The 15930-nt window shown below is 39.6% G+C and overlaps 1 protein-coding gene across 1 annotated transcript in view; it reads right to left on the reverse strand.

Moving 5' to 3' along the window:
• The window catches only part of ust (uronyl 2-sulfotransferase), a 62946-nt gene that overhangs the window by 2036 nt on the left and 44980 nt on the right, over positions 1-15930 (reverse strand). Inside the window, exons 4-7 of the mRNA XM_022763896.1 lie at positions 7806-7885; positions 7552-7705; positions 410-507; positions 81-238 (exon numbers count right to left, since the gene is read on the reverse strand). Coding sequence (XP_022619617.1) covers positions 81-238; positions 410-507; positions 7552-7705; positions 7806-7885 — 490 coding nt within the window. The remainder of the gene's footprint in view (positions 1-80; positions 239-409; positions 508-7551; positions 7706-7805; positions 7886-15930) is intronic.

Consider the following 15930-nt stretch of genomic DNA (forward strand, 5'->3'; position numbering starts at 1 on the left):
CAGAAAATTTAAATTTTCAGAGGGAACTCAGCTACTAATATGATACTTCAACAAAGAGGCATTTTGGAACATGAGTGTACCCGGGCTCTTGTAAATGTTGAGTACTCCAGTAAAGTAATGAGGTAAGAGCCTCTCCAACAGGAGCAGAACATCCTCCAGCTCCTCCAGGATTCCCACGAGGAGGTAGTTCTCCAGCACATTCTGCTTGGCCCTCTCCAAAGCCCATACTCCTGGCTCTCTGGTGAGGAGAGAATAAAAATGAGGGTGAGAGACTGAAAAATAAATACAGACAAATAAACAGGCAGCAGCATAGAAGCCTTACAAGACAAGAAATGAAATAACACCAAAATTATACCAATGTCTCAAAGAGTAAAATGCTTTGTCATGCCACTCAAGGGTGTGTAGATACCTGCATTGAGGATGCTGTCCGCAGAAGTAGGGAATGATGTAGAAAACTCTGGGATTGGAGCACTCGGGGTAATTCTCTAGAATGCACACGTTGATATCCTGAAACCAGATGAATATTTTAAAATCCATTAAATTATTTATCACACCTTCCTTTAGAGTTTTCTTTCCAGTCACAAGGAATTCTCAAAGAGAGCTGTAATGCTTTGCTTCTGCCACTAGAGGGCGCTGCTCACTTGCACTGCTGTGAACACAAACCACTTGATGGTATCATCTGAGAAGAAAAAGCACTTTGCCTAACAAACATCCTGTGCACAAAGATAAGCTCTGCCTCTTCACCTCAGCTGCTCTCAGAAGCTGAGATGCCAAATAAGGAAACATAAACTAATGTATGGATTAATGTTCAACTGGAAAAAAAACAAACAAACACTTTAAAGGAGTCAGAACTAATGAGAGCCGTGAACTTTGTCCGAATGTGGTAGCCATTAAATAATGAAAGGGGAAAAGAAAAACACAGCGGAAAGATTAAAAACACACATGCAGGAGTGAAGCTGGCCAGCCACTCAGTGCTGTGGAACCAGCAGTCAAATCCATGTCAGGTGACGTAAGTCTTATGGATGGCAACGAGTCCTGAGCAACAAAACACTCCACGAAGCATGACTCACTCACTCACACGCACACACACACACACACACACACACGGGCGCATGCAGATATGCCACATGCTTGTGCTCATATACACACACATGCTGTAGCACCAGGAGGCAATTGTTGCGGACGAGCCTGTGTATGAAAGTGAACATGGTCTAAAAGTGGATGCAAATTGAAAGTGTAATGATTACGTCAAAGCCTGCCCTTTAGATTTATGCCCTGATAAGTCGGTAACGGCTGATTTGAACAGAGCGATTTGTCAAAGCCAACACTGAGGCCAACACGGTCCATCACAGAGATTAGGTTGAGTCAGACAGGACCAGAGGCCCAGACCTTCCCAGAGGACGCAGACCGCTTTTGAGGGTGAGATGTGAGAGGCCTGCGTGTCAACACTGGGAATCTGGTGCCTGAGCTGTAAAAAACACCTCACTGACAGGGGTCTAAACATGGACTACTAAAGGCAAGAAACCACGTGTATGTGAGCACATATCAGCTTGGATTGTGTACCTTTTTAGACAGTTGCACAGGTAGAGGTTACAGTTACCCTTTCGTCAGTTCGTTCTGTTGTATTTTTGGCTGCATCTTAACACAAGCATGATGATGTAAAGACTAATTTGATGGCATTTTTGTTCTATGAGACAGTTAGCGACAAAATCTGATAGACTAAGATGCCTGTACATTTGGATTCTTCTCAAGCTTCTACCGAGGTAGCAGTGACAGGGTGAGTGTGAGGCCCTGCACAGATGTCTACATACATAAATTGGGATGACATAAATTATGCACTTGGTCAGTTATTCTTTCCTTGCAGCTGAGCACTGTGGTACAACTGTGTCTCTGATTCATCGAGTAGCTGCGGGGTTTGTTTGAACTTTATGACTGACTACTCTGAGCTGCACTATGCATGGGGAACAGGACTTATTGGTGATCAGTGAAGCAAACCACTGGAAAGCTCTTCAAAGAAACCACAACAAAACCCCAGTGGAACCTTTAGAAAACAGTTCACCATTGTGCTATTGTTAGCGTACAGGTCGTGTCCGGACTTCCGATAAGTTTTGCCCCGCTTTTCTTTGATTCATAATTTCATGAACAATTTGTTGTTCTTGTGTTTCATTATTTTTTTATAGAACGGCAGTGTCAGTGCATCTGGTGTTCTCAATTATGAGCATATCTCCTTGCCCCGCAGTCTACAGTCATTTTCTCAAAAAATACAATAAAAAAGATTTTGGCAGCGTATTCCGTGTGAGAAACCATAAACCACATGCAGAGATACCTGAACTAAAATACAACAGTTACAGTACATTTCACACATAAACTCTACACTTGCCATGCTAATAAATAGACACTGGGAATGGACTCACACCAGGCTTTTCCCACCTAATGCAGCACAGCACAAAAGCTCCCAAGAAAATCATTACGAGCCAAATTAGAAACAGAAAAAGTGTGAAGAAACAACTGACGGCCAAAGTCAAAGAAAGTGAGAAAAGCGGACAGGAAGTGACATGTGTGACGCCATTCCCCGACACACATGGCTTATTGCCAGGAAGTCCCTCCTCTGCTTCGCTCCGACACTTGATACAGGGCCCTTATGCTTCGGCATTTAGGGGACCTGTGGGAATCCAGCCACAACTCATTTATATACAACTACGCCCAATCAAATACGCACACACACAGTGGATAGACAATACGCAGTCTCTTTAGAAAGCCCCATTAGTATTTCGGAGAGAACTCCTGTGTGCACACTCAAGCTCATTGTTCCTATTCTCACTGTGGATTAGGCCAACTGAGCAGTCACAGAAACTGTAGCAAAATAGGCCCTAATCTCTACAGCGGCCTCCTGTTTCACTGAATGGATTGTGTGCATGAATTAAATCAGGAGTAATTGATGATGCAAACCTTTCCCATGGGACAGTTTGACTTGGTTTCCATCAGCGAGCGCGCAAGAAGTCGACCTCGGTCAGCTCATATTTAAACCTGCAAGAACAAATTTCTTTGCCACTTGGGGGCAGCGGAAGACAAGTGACTGAAATATTTTCACGTTTTAAGTTGACCTTTGGAACCTGCTAACAAGCAGTTGCACGTCTGAAGCAACGTTATCATTAATTTGGAGTCATGTTTCTGGCCACTTAATGAATTCAAATCCAACATTCAGTGTCCTTTTAAGTTTTTTTTTCTTTTTTTTGTCTTTTCTCCATCAACTATTGCGCAAAAATATCTGGCTCTTAAGCTGCTAAAATGCTCCTCTATGCCTGCTAACTTTTTCTGCCTGCCATTTGCTGCTGGACAGTTAGCATACAGTGGAAGCTTACAGTATTTTACATTGAAAACAAATGCCTGCCGCAACCCAAAGCTACACTGATGAAATAGGTAAAAGTGAACCAAACAGTAAAGTTGAGGGCCATAAAAAATAAAAAATAAAATACTGATTATAGCCACTTTAAATAAGTAACTAATAATTATTGCCATTTGTTTTGTTTATTTAAATGCCAGATGGGGAGGATCTAAACCTACCAGAAAATATATCAACTGGCAGTTTGGTTTCCAATCACAGAAATCCATACAAAAATGACATTAGAGTTCTGTGTCATACAACCCCCCCCCCCCCCCCCAAAAAAAACAAAACAAAACAAAAACAACAATAAAATATAAAACATACTTGCTTCATCAACACCCAATGATGCGACCAGTCAAGCTCGTGTCGGTTGCGCCTTAGGCATCAACTCTGTGACAGATACACCACCTCACTCTTTCTAATGTCAGTGCATGCTAGGGCATGGTTGATGCCAGGAAAGCCTCTCTTACTTTGTGTGCACTTATTTGTTTAAGCATGTGTATGTCTCATTGTAAATGTCAGATTCGCTGAGTGCAGATGATTTTCACTTGCCGTGGGAATCTCACCTGATCGGACCAGTATATTTGAACCGTGAGAACTCGTCTCTGTTTCATCGGGTTCAGTAGAGACACTGGATTACTTCATAGATTGCATGTGTTTGCATGTATATGAACACACACCTATGCATACAGTGTACTTTGTGGTACGTAACTCTATACAGTAGCTAAAATAATCTGGCCAGATCAGTCTGAGTTGTCTTTTTAAAACCCACTTCAGTCCCAAATAAAAAAATTATTTAAGTCTTAAGTGACAGTCCTGTGTGAGTGTATACTTTAGTACAGTCTGCGTTCAAGTGTCCAGTGCATGCCTTTGTATAGTGTAGTGTATGTGTGTGTAAAAAGGGGTGTGGGGACTGACGGAAAATCCAAGCCGACCACAGGAATGTCTCAGTAACACGTGCATCAGGTTCCCCTCAGCCCGGGCTAGCAAACTGACAGTGTTCTTTCATTGACACCCCTCATATCCACCCAGCGCAGGGCCGGCAGGGCTAATACGCACCAGGCAGGGGATATATCCAAGACTAGTCTGAACTCTTGAGTGTTGACATAGCAGGGCACACATGCTGATACACACACATGTATCTGAATTGCTATACTTGTGAGGACATTCATCTGCTGGCCTAAAATCTGGACTTAAACTCTGTACACAAGACACTGAAACTTAAATCTCTATTGAGCCTTATTTTGGATGTTAACACTGAATCGAATAACTCCCTTTTATCTGAAAGTGTTGCTGAGGATCAGTGCCGAAGTCTCATTGGTTTGGGTTGCTGATATGTCTGGCGGAGCGAATCCCACTAACCCTCTCCAACCCTTGGATATAGTATGTGGACAGCTGCTTCCAGCTCACAGAAGCTGAAAGTTCAACTCTCTACACTCTTTCCACTTCAAGCTAAATCTTTAACCCTTAAACCTTTACAGTTTCAAGCAGCTTTATAACTGTACAAATGCTAGTGTGGCACATGTTTGCCGCCACTGTTTATAGATATGATTTGTCACATAACTACAAGCTGTTTTTGCTGATGAGGTAAGCTGGGCTTTTGTAGTCGCTATTGAGAACAGTCAGTACAAAGAAGTAATACCAACAACAACAATGTAAAGTAGTAAGGAGAGAGAGCAAATCAAGAAACCACTGAAAATATGTATTTTTGAATATGGTGCCACCTGAGGGACACTCTACTAATGTAGTCACTTGACGTCTATGCATTTGGTGTGCAGCAAAATCTCAGTTCAAGATATTTTCAGAGAGTGAATCCATTTTGGCCAATTAAGTTGAATCAAAGTGACGGGGAAGAAGGCACAACTTACAACACACTTTAATGACTCAAGGGGAAAACATCCCATCACATTTTCTAACTATCTAAACTAGCCCCGAACAAAGAAGTGAACACCAACAAAATGTCATTACTTTAATAGCTTTTAGCCAGTTTTTAACCCTGTGTAGAGCATTTGGTCCTCATAAGTAAAAGGGGAGTAAACACACACACACACACACACACACACACACACACACACACACACACACACACAGGTAAGCCAGTCTACAGCAACATAGCCCTCCCTCTCCCCTTTAACTGTAGCAAGGGGCCCCCGTGGTCTGCATACTTTAATAACTCAACTCACATGGTCCAAAACTCCAGGGAAAGCAGTGCAATACTTAATTACACCCAGTCAGACTCAAGCCAGAATGACATTCACTCCTCCTGTTAGCTTCTGAGTATGGCTGCAGACACGGGCCTCTGAGCTCTCAGAGTGAGTCTCTGGCAGTATAGAGGACTGTAGGAATGTACCTGTGTTTGTGCCTGGATATTGATTTGCCAGTAAATCTGGACCAGGTGTCGATAGAATCATCGTTTTGACCTCTTTTTAGTGCATAGTGTTTTAAGTTTTTGCCTATTGTCTTCTTATCCTGCGTGTAGCTGTTTGTCTTACTTTAAGGGGAATTCCAATCCTACATTAGACCCATCACTACACTGCCAACTGTACCGTACGTATGAACTTAAACTCAAACTTTATTTAAGTTGCTCCTCCACAGTGTAAAACTCACACAGAGATCAAAAAATGGCAACTTGGAAATTAAAGTGCGCCTCCAAATAACAAGAACTGTAAAATGTGAGATGCACTGCCTTTATTATGGTGCTACAGGGGTAAACAACTCTGCAAGGCAGATGTAGGATACCAAGTTTCTGATGTGGTTATACTAAATCAAGTCTCTAATTGGAATCATAATCAGATTTAAATATTGGGTTGGCATCAGGCTGCCATGGCCTTACAATTTGCCTTTCTCCCTCCAGCAACACCACGTGTAGAACATCTTCAAAGAGAGTAGAATGTGGTTTTGATATATTTCTGTACTTAAAAAATGTTTTCTTACTTATATATTAGCATTTAGGAAGTTAATGTTTGTCTCAAGCTAACGACAAACAGAGATACAGAGATCTCAAACACTTCAGACGTAATGATCTGGCTGACACATGATGTCCTATTTATCAGTTATTCAATGAATGAATGGAGGCAGAAAACAGAAATATATGTCAGCAGGAGTCAGCTTTTGTGGAGGATCAGACAGTGTGTTTGTACAACACAGAACAACAGTCAGTATTAGTACTGTTTCTCTGTGCTACAAATACTACTTAGTGTACATTCCTCCATAATTATAATGTACATCAAGGTCATACCAGAATAAGAAATGAATATACAACATTTCAATTCATGTCTCAACTGAGCTTTAGGTTATGAAACCAGCTGGACAGGAGCCAAAACAGATACAAATTCAAAGCACTGTTATTGGCAAGCCAGTGACTCAGTCATAAAGTAACTGTGCAGCTCTGTCAAATACTGCAAACGCATTAGTATTTCAAACCATAAACATCCGTGGCATTGATTTACCTAATGTCCATATGAGAGTAAATGGGTTTGTGGGCACTGCAGATAGAGGGGAAGAGGGCTAAAAGATTCAGTATTTGCTTGACTGATTAAATAATATTGTTATAAAGTTCCTTACGTTGGGTGCTGCCTCTCCTGGGATCACAGCAACATGGTAACCAAATGTGGTGCCTCCTCAGAAGCCACAAGTTCACAGCCTCATGCTGTGTATTTGCTTATACTTAGGGCTTATTATTTTAGTTTTTTATAAAAATGACTGATAATGAATTATGTTTTATTTTCAGTTTTTATTTTATTCAAACTTCGTTCTAACGTTAATGTTTTTAATGTGGTTGTTTTATTTTTCATTTCTTTTATTTTCTTTGCTTTTCTGTATGTTTAGTCCAATGATTGATTGATTGATTGATTGATTGATTGATTATTTGATGTATTGAATTCCTCCTAAACCAACCCCTTTCCAAACTCCAAGGCAGATGCAAAGCTTTTGCCCCAAAACTACAGCTAATCAATCAACAAACCCCATGTGCCTGCACAGTATGTGACTATACTTTATGTCAGACTCAAGCAGAGAGACATACAGTATGTAGTTCTCCTTAATGAAAGATGGTGCACATCTTATTTAGCTATTGAGCAGACTCATATCATTGAAAACATATTAGTCCCTTTTTTCACAAGGAAGAAACAATAATCAGCTTGTTTGCTTGAAAACAAATGTCTCACCAGGTATCTCTCATCATCCTTCATCCCCGGAGTGCGGATGAGGTGGTTCTGCTCGCCCCTCCAGTCACCAAAGCGACGGAAGAAGTAGTTGGAGAGGAACCGGTTGATTGGATCCCGGATTATGTTGATATAGACCGGCTGCTCTATCCTGAACCTGAGACAAAGACAAAGAAAAATGTAAGTTAACACCTCCTGCCCGTCTAAAACAACATTTGGAATGAAACGAGCACGAAGAGTTAATGTATTTGCTGTACCTGGTAAAGTTGAGGAAGTGAACATGCCGTGTATAGAGGAATGGCTGAGGGATATTACTGATGTTCTTCATGAGATCCACCTAAAAAAAACACACACACACACGGTTGATTTGACTCGCTGAATTCATGAGCGTAAAACACTGTGGCTGTAGGTCCACCTTGATTTGATTTGTATAATCCACCATTGCAGACTGACCTCACCACAGTTTTTCGATCTCTGCCTTGACTGCACAACTTCATGAAGTAATGTCATAGTTTTATTCATCTGACAATATTCATCACCATAGTTCTAGTTTCCCCTCGCCCACATCATACACAGGAAAGCCAACATTTCTAAAGCTGTTATTCCAAGTTTCTTCTTCCTCTGCAGAAAAAAAAAAAAAAAAAACATTCCAAAGGCTTTCTAGGTCTGCATGGAGAGACAGGCTAACAGTAGCCAAAACAAACAAGCGATATCACAGTGGTGCCATGTATAGTTCAGTGCAGGTCCCTAGCATGAGCTCCTTGACCGGAGGCCATGCAACTGAAACTTAATTCCTACTTATTCCTCACATAAATAGCTCCATAATGGAAAAATTCTGTATGTGAGATCCAGTTATCTCAGTCATGCATGTACAGAGAGAAATTAGTTACAATGAAAGTTATGGCTCTGCACCAGTGGAGCATACAATATGTGTAATTTCAGAATAACACAAAAAAAAAAAAAACACAGAACAAGACCCTGAGTCAAGTTTATGTGATGGTGTATGAGCTATAAGAGATCGAGTGTCACACATACTGTATCAGTTATAAGAAAACATATCAACTTACTCTTCATTTGTGAAATTGACTGTTTTTTTCATAGACACCAGAATCTCTGGCACATATCTGGACATTCAGAAAGCAAACTTGTTCAATTGAAAATACCTAAGTGTTTCTGCCAGACTATACAGAGTAAGACCGGCCAAGTGCTAGAAGTGTCAGACGTCCCAGGCCTTTCGGGAATGCCCACAAGGGTAATAGTCAAGGAACTAGTGCATTAATTCATCAAGAGTTTAACAAGTTTTCCCCAAGTTTGTATCACATGTGAGACTCATTTGTCTTTTTTTTCATGTTATGTTAAATTTTCCTTTTTATCTCCCCGATTTAGAATGACATATTCCACTGTTTCTGTGGTCCGTGTCCCAGCTAACTCCACTGCTGCTCTGGGGAGGGTGTAGACAGCCACGTGCCACTGCTACCGCCATGTTGTTGCCAGCTGCTTCTTTTCTTCTGCCAGTAAGAATACGCAACGGTCCAGTTTGTTTCATCCTATTCCCCAGCATCCTAAGCTCCACATCGAATAAACCCCAACCAACACGGAAAGCATCGGCGCTGCAGAGACGGTGACCTTATCCCTCACTGGCTTCCCATCAAAAAGCAATACCCAGTGTACTAATCAGAAAGCACAGCCAAGCCAGAGGTGCTGCTAACGTGAATTGAACCTGCGTCTCCACAGTGATGCGTCCCTGCTGCACACATTACACCAGCTGACAGCCAGAAATAAGGTAAGAAGCAGAGCAGAATAAAAAGAATCTTGTACGTGATTAGCTAAAAAAGGCGAGCACTAATAAATAATGAACAACAGCTGAACACTGCACATGGGGAATTCAATGAGTTCCTCTCCTACCCAGGCCAAGCACAGAACAAAACTGAAGACAAGGGAAAAAGGAGTGATACACGTGGAGAGGCAGAAGAAGAGGAGGCTTCAGCAGCAGCTGTGTAAGGGACACCTCATTTTGTAGAGGCTCTCAAAGTCTTGGATACATAGAGGTGGATGCTGTCATTGGTGGTCATCACATCAAACAATATTCTATCTACGCTGTAATCATCAATGACATTGTCTGAAGGTGGAGGTGTGGGAGTAGGGACCTGTGGACCGGGGACAACTGGCTTGATGCAGGATGCAGGAAAATTGGATGAATATGAAAATAGTAAGGGACCTTCAGCAAGACAATAATACAACAACACTTTCAAAGGTCCACTTCTGTGTGGCAGCCACTCCATTTTTTTGGACATTCAGTGCCAGGTGTTTTTTTTGAAAGAAAATAAACCAGTGGCTTCCTTGTGTTTAGTATTCCTCAATCTCACCCTTTGCCCAGACTGTAGCAAGAGTAGAGCCTGTGAGAGAATCAATAGCACATAGAGCCTGTAGGAAAGACCTATGGTCACAAAACCTTTATTGGATATCTTTCAGATTGGTGTACTGAAAATGAACTCTGGAGAAATTGAGAAACTTCTTCAAAGCAGTGAGAGCAGAAGGGGACACCACCCACGCAAGTGGAAACATAGTGGATGAACTTATAAGTGATTTATGCATCACAGGGGACAACTGTAACTGGATCATTTCTAGGTGAATGGCTGGCAAGTTCTTTTTTTTCCACCCTGGCTGGAGCAGCTGGATGTACCAAGCCGATGAGCCAAAACACTATCAATAAAGCATTCCATGAAAAGAGAATCTACAAACACCAAGACAGAACATGTCTGGTTATTCAGAGGTGACAGAACAGAGGGATTGATTGAACTAATCTGTCATTTAGAAATCTTGGAAAAGTGGTAAAAATGTCAATGTCGAAAATCTGTGTGTCACTTGCAGACTGCATCTTTAAAGTCCCAGGGTTCCATTTATTCTCTTAAATCAAAGATCGCTACTGTATGAGCACCACAAACTCTTTCTTAATGCTGTTAATCTTTCTATAAAAAATTAGGCTAGTTTCCTTCATACCTGATTCTGCTATAAAGGCCATATTCTGTGGTGTCCTGTCTTTACAGACTGAATCACTCTTTATATAGAGACCTCTCTGTCAAACGGCATTGATCTGAGGAACTGTTTGAATGTGCTGCTCTTATAAACTATGTGCAGGCACATGCTACGTCATAGCAGGACTATTTGGATAGCAACAGTAATATGTATACTTGTTTATGTACACAGGGCAGTTAATCTGAGGCCCCAGTCAGATTGGGGCTTCACACTCTCCCTCTCCTCTATAAACTCAGTACATTTCCACTCACTCTGCTTCCACTTTCTGGGATGACTCCTACTATAAAGTATAAATTTGAAAATTTTCATTAGCACTGTAGAGTTTATTTCACCACGCCGGGTCTCTGCTCAGCTCTACACACTCTGTCTCTATTAATCCATTTCAATTCAGCATTAAAAACAAGTTTATTTTGAGCAAACTGCTCCCCCTTGACCATTAGTCCAGACCAATTAGCCAGGAGCTAACCCCTGATGTACCCTCCCCCACATCCAGGTTGATGTGCAGACCCTGAACACATTTGGCACATTTGGTGTGTGTGTGTGTGTGTGTGTGTGTGTGTGTGTGTGTGTGTGTGTGTGTGTGTGTGTGTGTGTGTGTGTGTGTGTGTGTGTGTGTGTGTGTGTGTGTGTGTGTGTGTCTGGCCAGACACCCCTCTCATTTACCAGGGAGAACTGCAGGGAGACAGAGGGAAAGTGGAGGACAGTCTGAGATTCCAGGCATACCTGCAACCTCCCCGACCCCCACTCCCCTCCTTCCTGAGCCCCCGTGGCGTCCTCACAGGGTTCATCAAGGGAAACGGAGGAAGAGCCAAAAACCACAGAAAGCTTTGACTGCTGCCCTGCATTCAACTCAGTTCAATTTATCTCTGTGTCTCACATTTGAAAATCAATATGAGCCTGAACAATCAACACCTGCGGTAGAGGATCATTCCAGTTATTACAGCAGCTGCCCATACATAATTCATCTATCTGTTTAAAGAATCCTTATGCACAGGAAGTGAGAGCTTTACATTAAAATTAATATCCTCAATTTGAAAAAAAGTTTAATAAAGTTTTAGCAGCCACTTCCAACTAAATTTCAACTTCTTCTAGCACCCAAGCCAATCCAATTTTCAGTAAGTGACCAAAAGCAAACTGCTCCTTTGAGTGTAGCTGTTTAGACGCTACTAGGGAATTACTATTTACAGTCTTCGCTTGTACTGGGGCCAGACGCCTCTTGGTGTTTGTGAATCTGTGGCTAAATGATGCAGATACACAAGGTTCATGGCTGTGGAGCATCTGTCTGCTGGTAAACATTTTTGGTACAGTAAGAGGGAGGAAACAGGATCCCACATTAATGCAGACATACACACAATAAAGATGCTGTTTTTCTGTTTCTGGAGGTTTTCAAGGAAGTCTTTTTTCATTTTTTTTTCTCCAGGAAATGTCTTAAACCTCTCTCTCCCACTAAACCTGTTCCCCCGGTACTGAAAAGGACAGATGGGTTACTATGCTATACGCCTCAAATCTGCAGAGGCTCTGCAAAGTTCCAGACGAATAAGGCACCTTCACTTTTTGGCAACCCACGAACAAGGCATCAACCCCGGGCAAACCCATTAGCGGACTACTGGGAGAGCAAGCAGGAAGATGGTCCAAAAACTGCAACCCTGAGCCAGAACCACTACTGATGAGACCAGCATCTCTAAACTTAGGCGATGTGCGTGTGCATCTGCATAAGTCAACACACACAAGGCTACACATGCAAACAAACACACAAAGATGGAGACGCACTTTACAGAATCACACACGAACGCAAGCACAGACATACACTCTAAAACAGATCCCCCTTGCAGACACTGGAATGCACAGACTCTTTCTGAGAAGCATTGCTTGAGACCATTCACAGAGATGTTTTATGTCCAGAAAATTAATGAGTCTAATGGTGTTCTGCCACTCTGTGTGCAGCCAGCATTTCAGGGTTTGATGAATGGGTAAACAAGTAGCTGTTTCAATATTGACTTTCAACATTTACATTAAATCGGTCAATAATAGTTATACATATTTAGCATCTCCTGACCATTCACAAATGTTCAGCTTATTCCCAAAAGGTTGCTGTCAATAGCGGCATGTGAGGATGCGAGTCATTGCTGCAACACTGCAACACTGCAACAAGTTCTCACCCAGACGACTAAAGAAGGTGTTGCAATAATTGGAAATGTCATTGTCAAAAGTGTATATGAGGAAGTTTGGCCTCACACTGGTTCTGAGGAATCAATTAATTTCCACATTCAATTCTATTGAAAATGATTGATCTCAGCTGGGAAATTCTCCTTTATTCTACCCCCAACAGGAAATGTCAGACATTACATTAAGTCGTGTATGTAAGCACAGTTTGGAGGTACAGATAAAATTGAGTTTTTCCAATATGCTACTTTTAGTATTTATATTTGACTACATTGCAAAGGGAAATATTTTATTTTTATAAAAACATAAAAATCACATAGTATACTAAGGCATAAAAAGTCATAAAATATTATAAAGTAAGGCATAAAAAGTCATACAAATATAATATAGTAAATCATAAAAAAATATTTTAAAAAAACATCATAGTATAGTAAGGCTAAAAAGTCATAAAATTGTCATAGAATAGTAAGGCATAAAAAGTCATGAAAACCTAACAGAATAGGAATGCATAAAAATTCATAAAAGAATATCATACTACAGTAAGGCATAAAAATTCATGAAAATCTCATGTATAGTAAGGCATAAAATGTCATAAAGACGTCATAGTATGGTAAGGCAAAAAAACTCATAAAAACATCATAGTACAGTAAGAGATAAAAATGTCATGGTATACTATGTCATAAAAACTCATAAAAACGTCATAGTATAGGATGGCATAAAAACGACATAGTATAGTAAGGCAAAAAAATTATAAAAATGACATAGTATAGTAAGGCAAAAAAGTATGGCATAAAAACATAATATTATAAGGATGGAATAGAAACGTCATAGTATAGTAAGGCAAAAAAAGTCATGGTATAGTAAGGCATAAAAACGTCATAGTATAGTAAGGCATAATGAGTCATAAAAATGTCATGTATAAAAACAAATAAAAACTTCACAGTATAGTAAGGCATAAAAACGTCATAGTATAGTAAGGCATAAAAATGTCATGGTATACTATGGCATAAAAACCCATAAAAACGTCACAGGATAGTACAGCATAAAAACGTCATAGTATAGGATGGCATGAAAACGACATAGTATAGTAAGGCAAAAAAAGTTATAAAAACAACATAGTATAGTAAGGCAAAAAAAGTTATAAAAATGACATAGTATAGTAAGGCAAAAACGTCATGGTATAGTAAGGCATAAAAACATCATAGTATAATAAGGCATAAGAAGTCCTAAAAATGTCATTGTATACTGTGGCGTAAAAACTAATAAAAACGTCATAGTATAGGATGGCATAAAAAGTCATAAAAATGTGATAGTATAGTCAGGCATAAAGAGTCATAAAAACCTCCTAGTTTAGTTAGGCAAAAAAAGTCATAGTATAGTAAGGCAAAAATAATTTTGTACAATTTCATAGTATATTAAGGCATAAAAAGGCACAGAAACAACATAGTATAGTATGGCATAAAAACTCATAGTCATAGTATGGTAAAGCAGAAAAAGTCATGAAAACATGACATTGTAGTAAGGCATAAAAAGTCATAGTATAGTAAGGCAGAAAAAGTCATACATGACCAAATAGTATAATAAGGCACAAAAAGTCATAAATAGTCAGGCACAAAAAGTCATCAAAATGTCATACTATAGTATGGCAAAAAAAGTCATAAAAACATCATACTATATAGTAAGGTAGTCATAAAATGACATAGTACAATGAGGCATAAAAAGGCATAAAAACAATATTGTATAGTAAGGCATAAAAACAATATTGTATAGTAAGGCATAAAAAGTCATAAAAATGTCACAGTATAGTAAGGCCTAAAAAGTCATAAAAATGTTATTGTATTGTTACGACCCCAGTGGTTGTGTCTTGTATTGCTGCTCTCTCTTTCTCCAGGTGAAGAGCATCCTCCAGTGACGAAGATGAGCTGCACACAGTTGCGTCTATTTGCTGATTACAGGGATGTGTCATATTGGAGGGAGAGAGCTGAGTCGAAGCCAGGGGGGCAGACTGTGGATGCCTGTTTCCTGCATGTGTGATACTCCTTGCATGAAGGAGGGTGCTTTTTGAGTTTGACTGAGCATTCATTTGTACTTTGGTTGTTAGTAAAACCCTCGTTGTTTAAAAACCAGTGCTTTTAGTTGTTTTTTTGCAAGGTTTTGTTGTGTTTAATAATAAAAGTAATTGTTTTCTTTTGCCTCCTTATCTTTCTTTCCTCCCAGAATGTTTTTCTCTATTTGTTACTTCTCCTCATCCCCTGGCACACATCAGGGAACGTGAAAGTACAGTGAGGAATAAAAAGTCATAGAATAGCATGGCATAAAAACTCGTACAAATGGCATAGTATACTAAGGCATAAAAAGTAATAAAAATGTCATACTGAAGTAAGGCATGAAAATTCGTAAAAATGTCATAGTATAGTAAGGCATAAAAAGTCATACTACAGTATGGCATAAAAACGTCATAGTATAGTGAGGCATAAAAAGTCATAAAAACGTCATAGTATAGTAAGGCTGAAAAGGCATAAAAATGTCATATAATACTAAGGCATAAAAAGTCATGGTATAGTAAGGCATAAAAACGTCATAGTATAGTAAGTCATAAAAAGTCATAAAAATGTCATAGTATAGTAAAGCATAAAAATTCATAAAAACGTCATAGTATTGTAAGGCATAAAGAGTCATAGGATAGTAAGGCATAAAAAGTCATAGTATAATAAGGCATGAAAACGTCATAGTATAGTAAGGCATAAAAAGTCATACTATAGTATGGCATAAAAACGTCATGGTATAGTGAGGCATAAAATGTCTTAAAAACGTCATAGTATAGTAAGGCATTAAAAGTCATAAAAATGTCATAGTATAGTAAGGCATAAAAACGTCATAGTATAGTAAGGCATTAAAATGTCATAGTATAGTAAGGCATAAAAAGTCATAAAAATATCATAGTATAGTAAGGCATAAAAACGTCATAAAAACATCATAATATAGTAAGGCTGAAAAGGCATAAAAGTGTCATATGATACTAAGGGGTAAAAAATCATGGTATAGTAAGGCATAAAAACGTCATGAAAAACGTCATAGTATAGTAAGGCATGAAAAGTCATAGTATAGTAAGGCATAAAAAGTCATAAAAATATCATACTATAGTAAGGCATAAAAACGTCATAGTATATCATAGTATAGAAA

The sequence above is a fragment of the Seriola dumerili genome, unplaced genomic scaffold (genome assembly GCF_002260705.1).
Source record: "Seriola dumerili isolate Sdu_G_001 unplaced genomic scaffold, Sdu_1.0 BDQW01000025.1, whole genome shotgun sequence".
Lineage (NCBI taxonomy): Eukaryota > Metazoa > Chordata > Actinopteri > Carangiformes > Carangidae > Seriola > Seriola dumerili.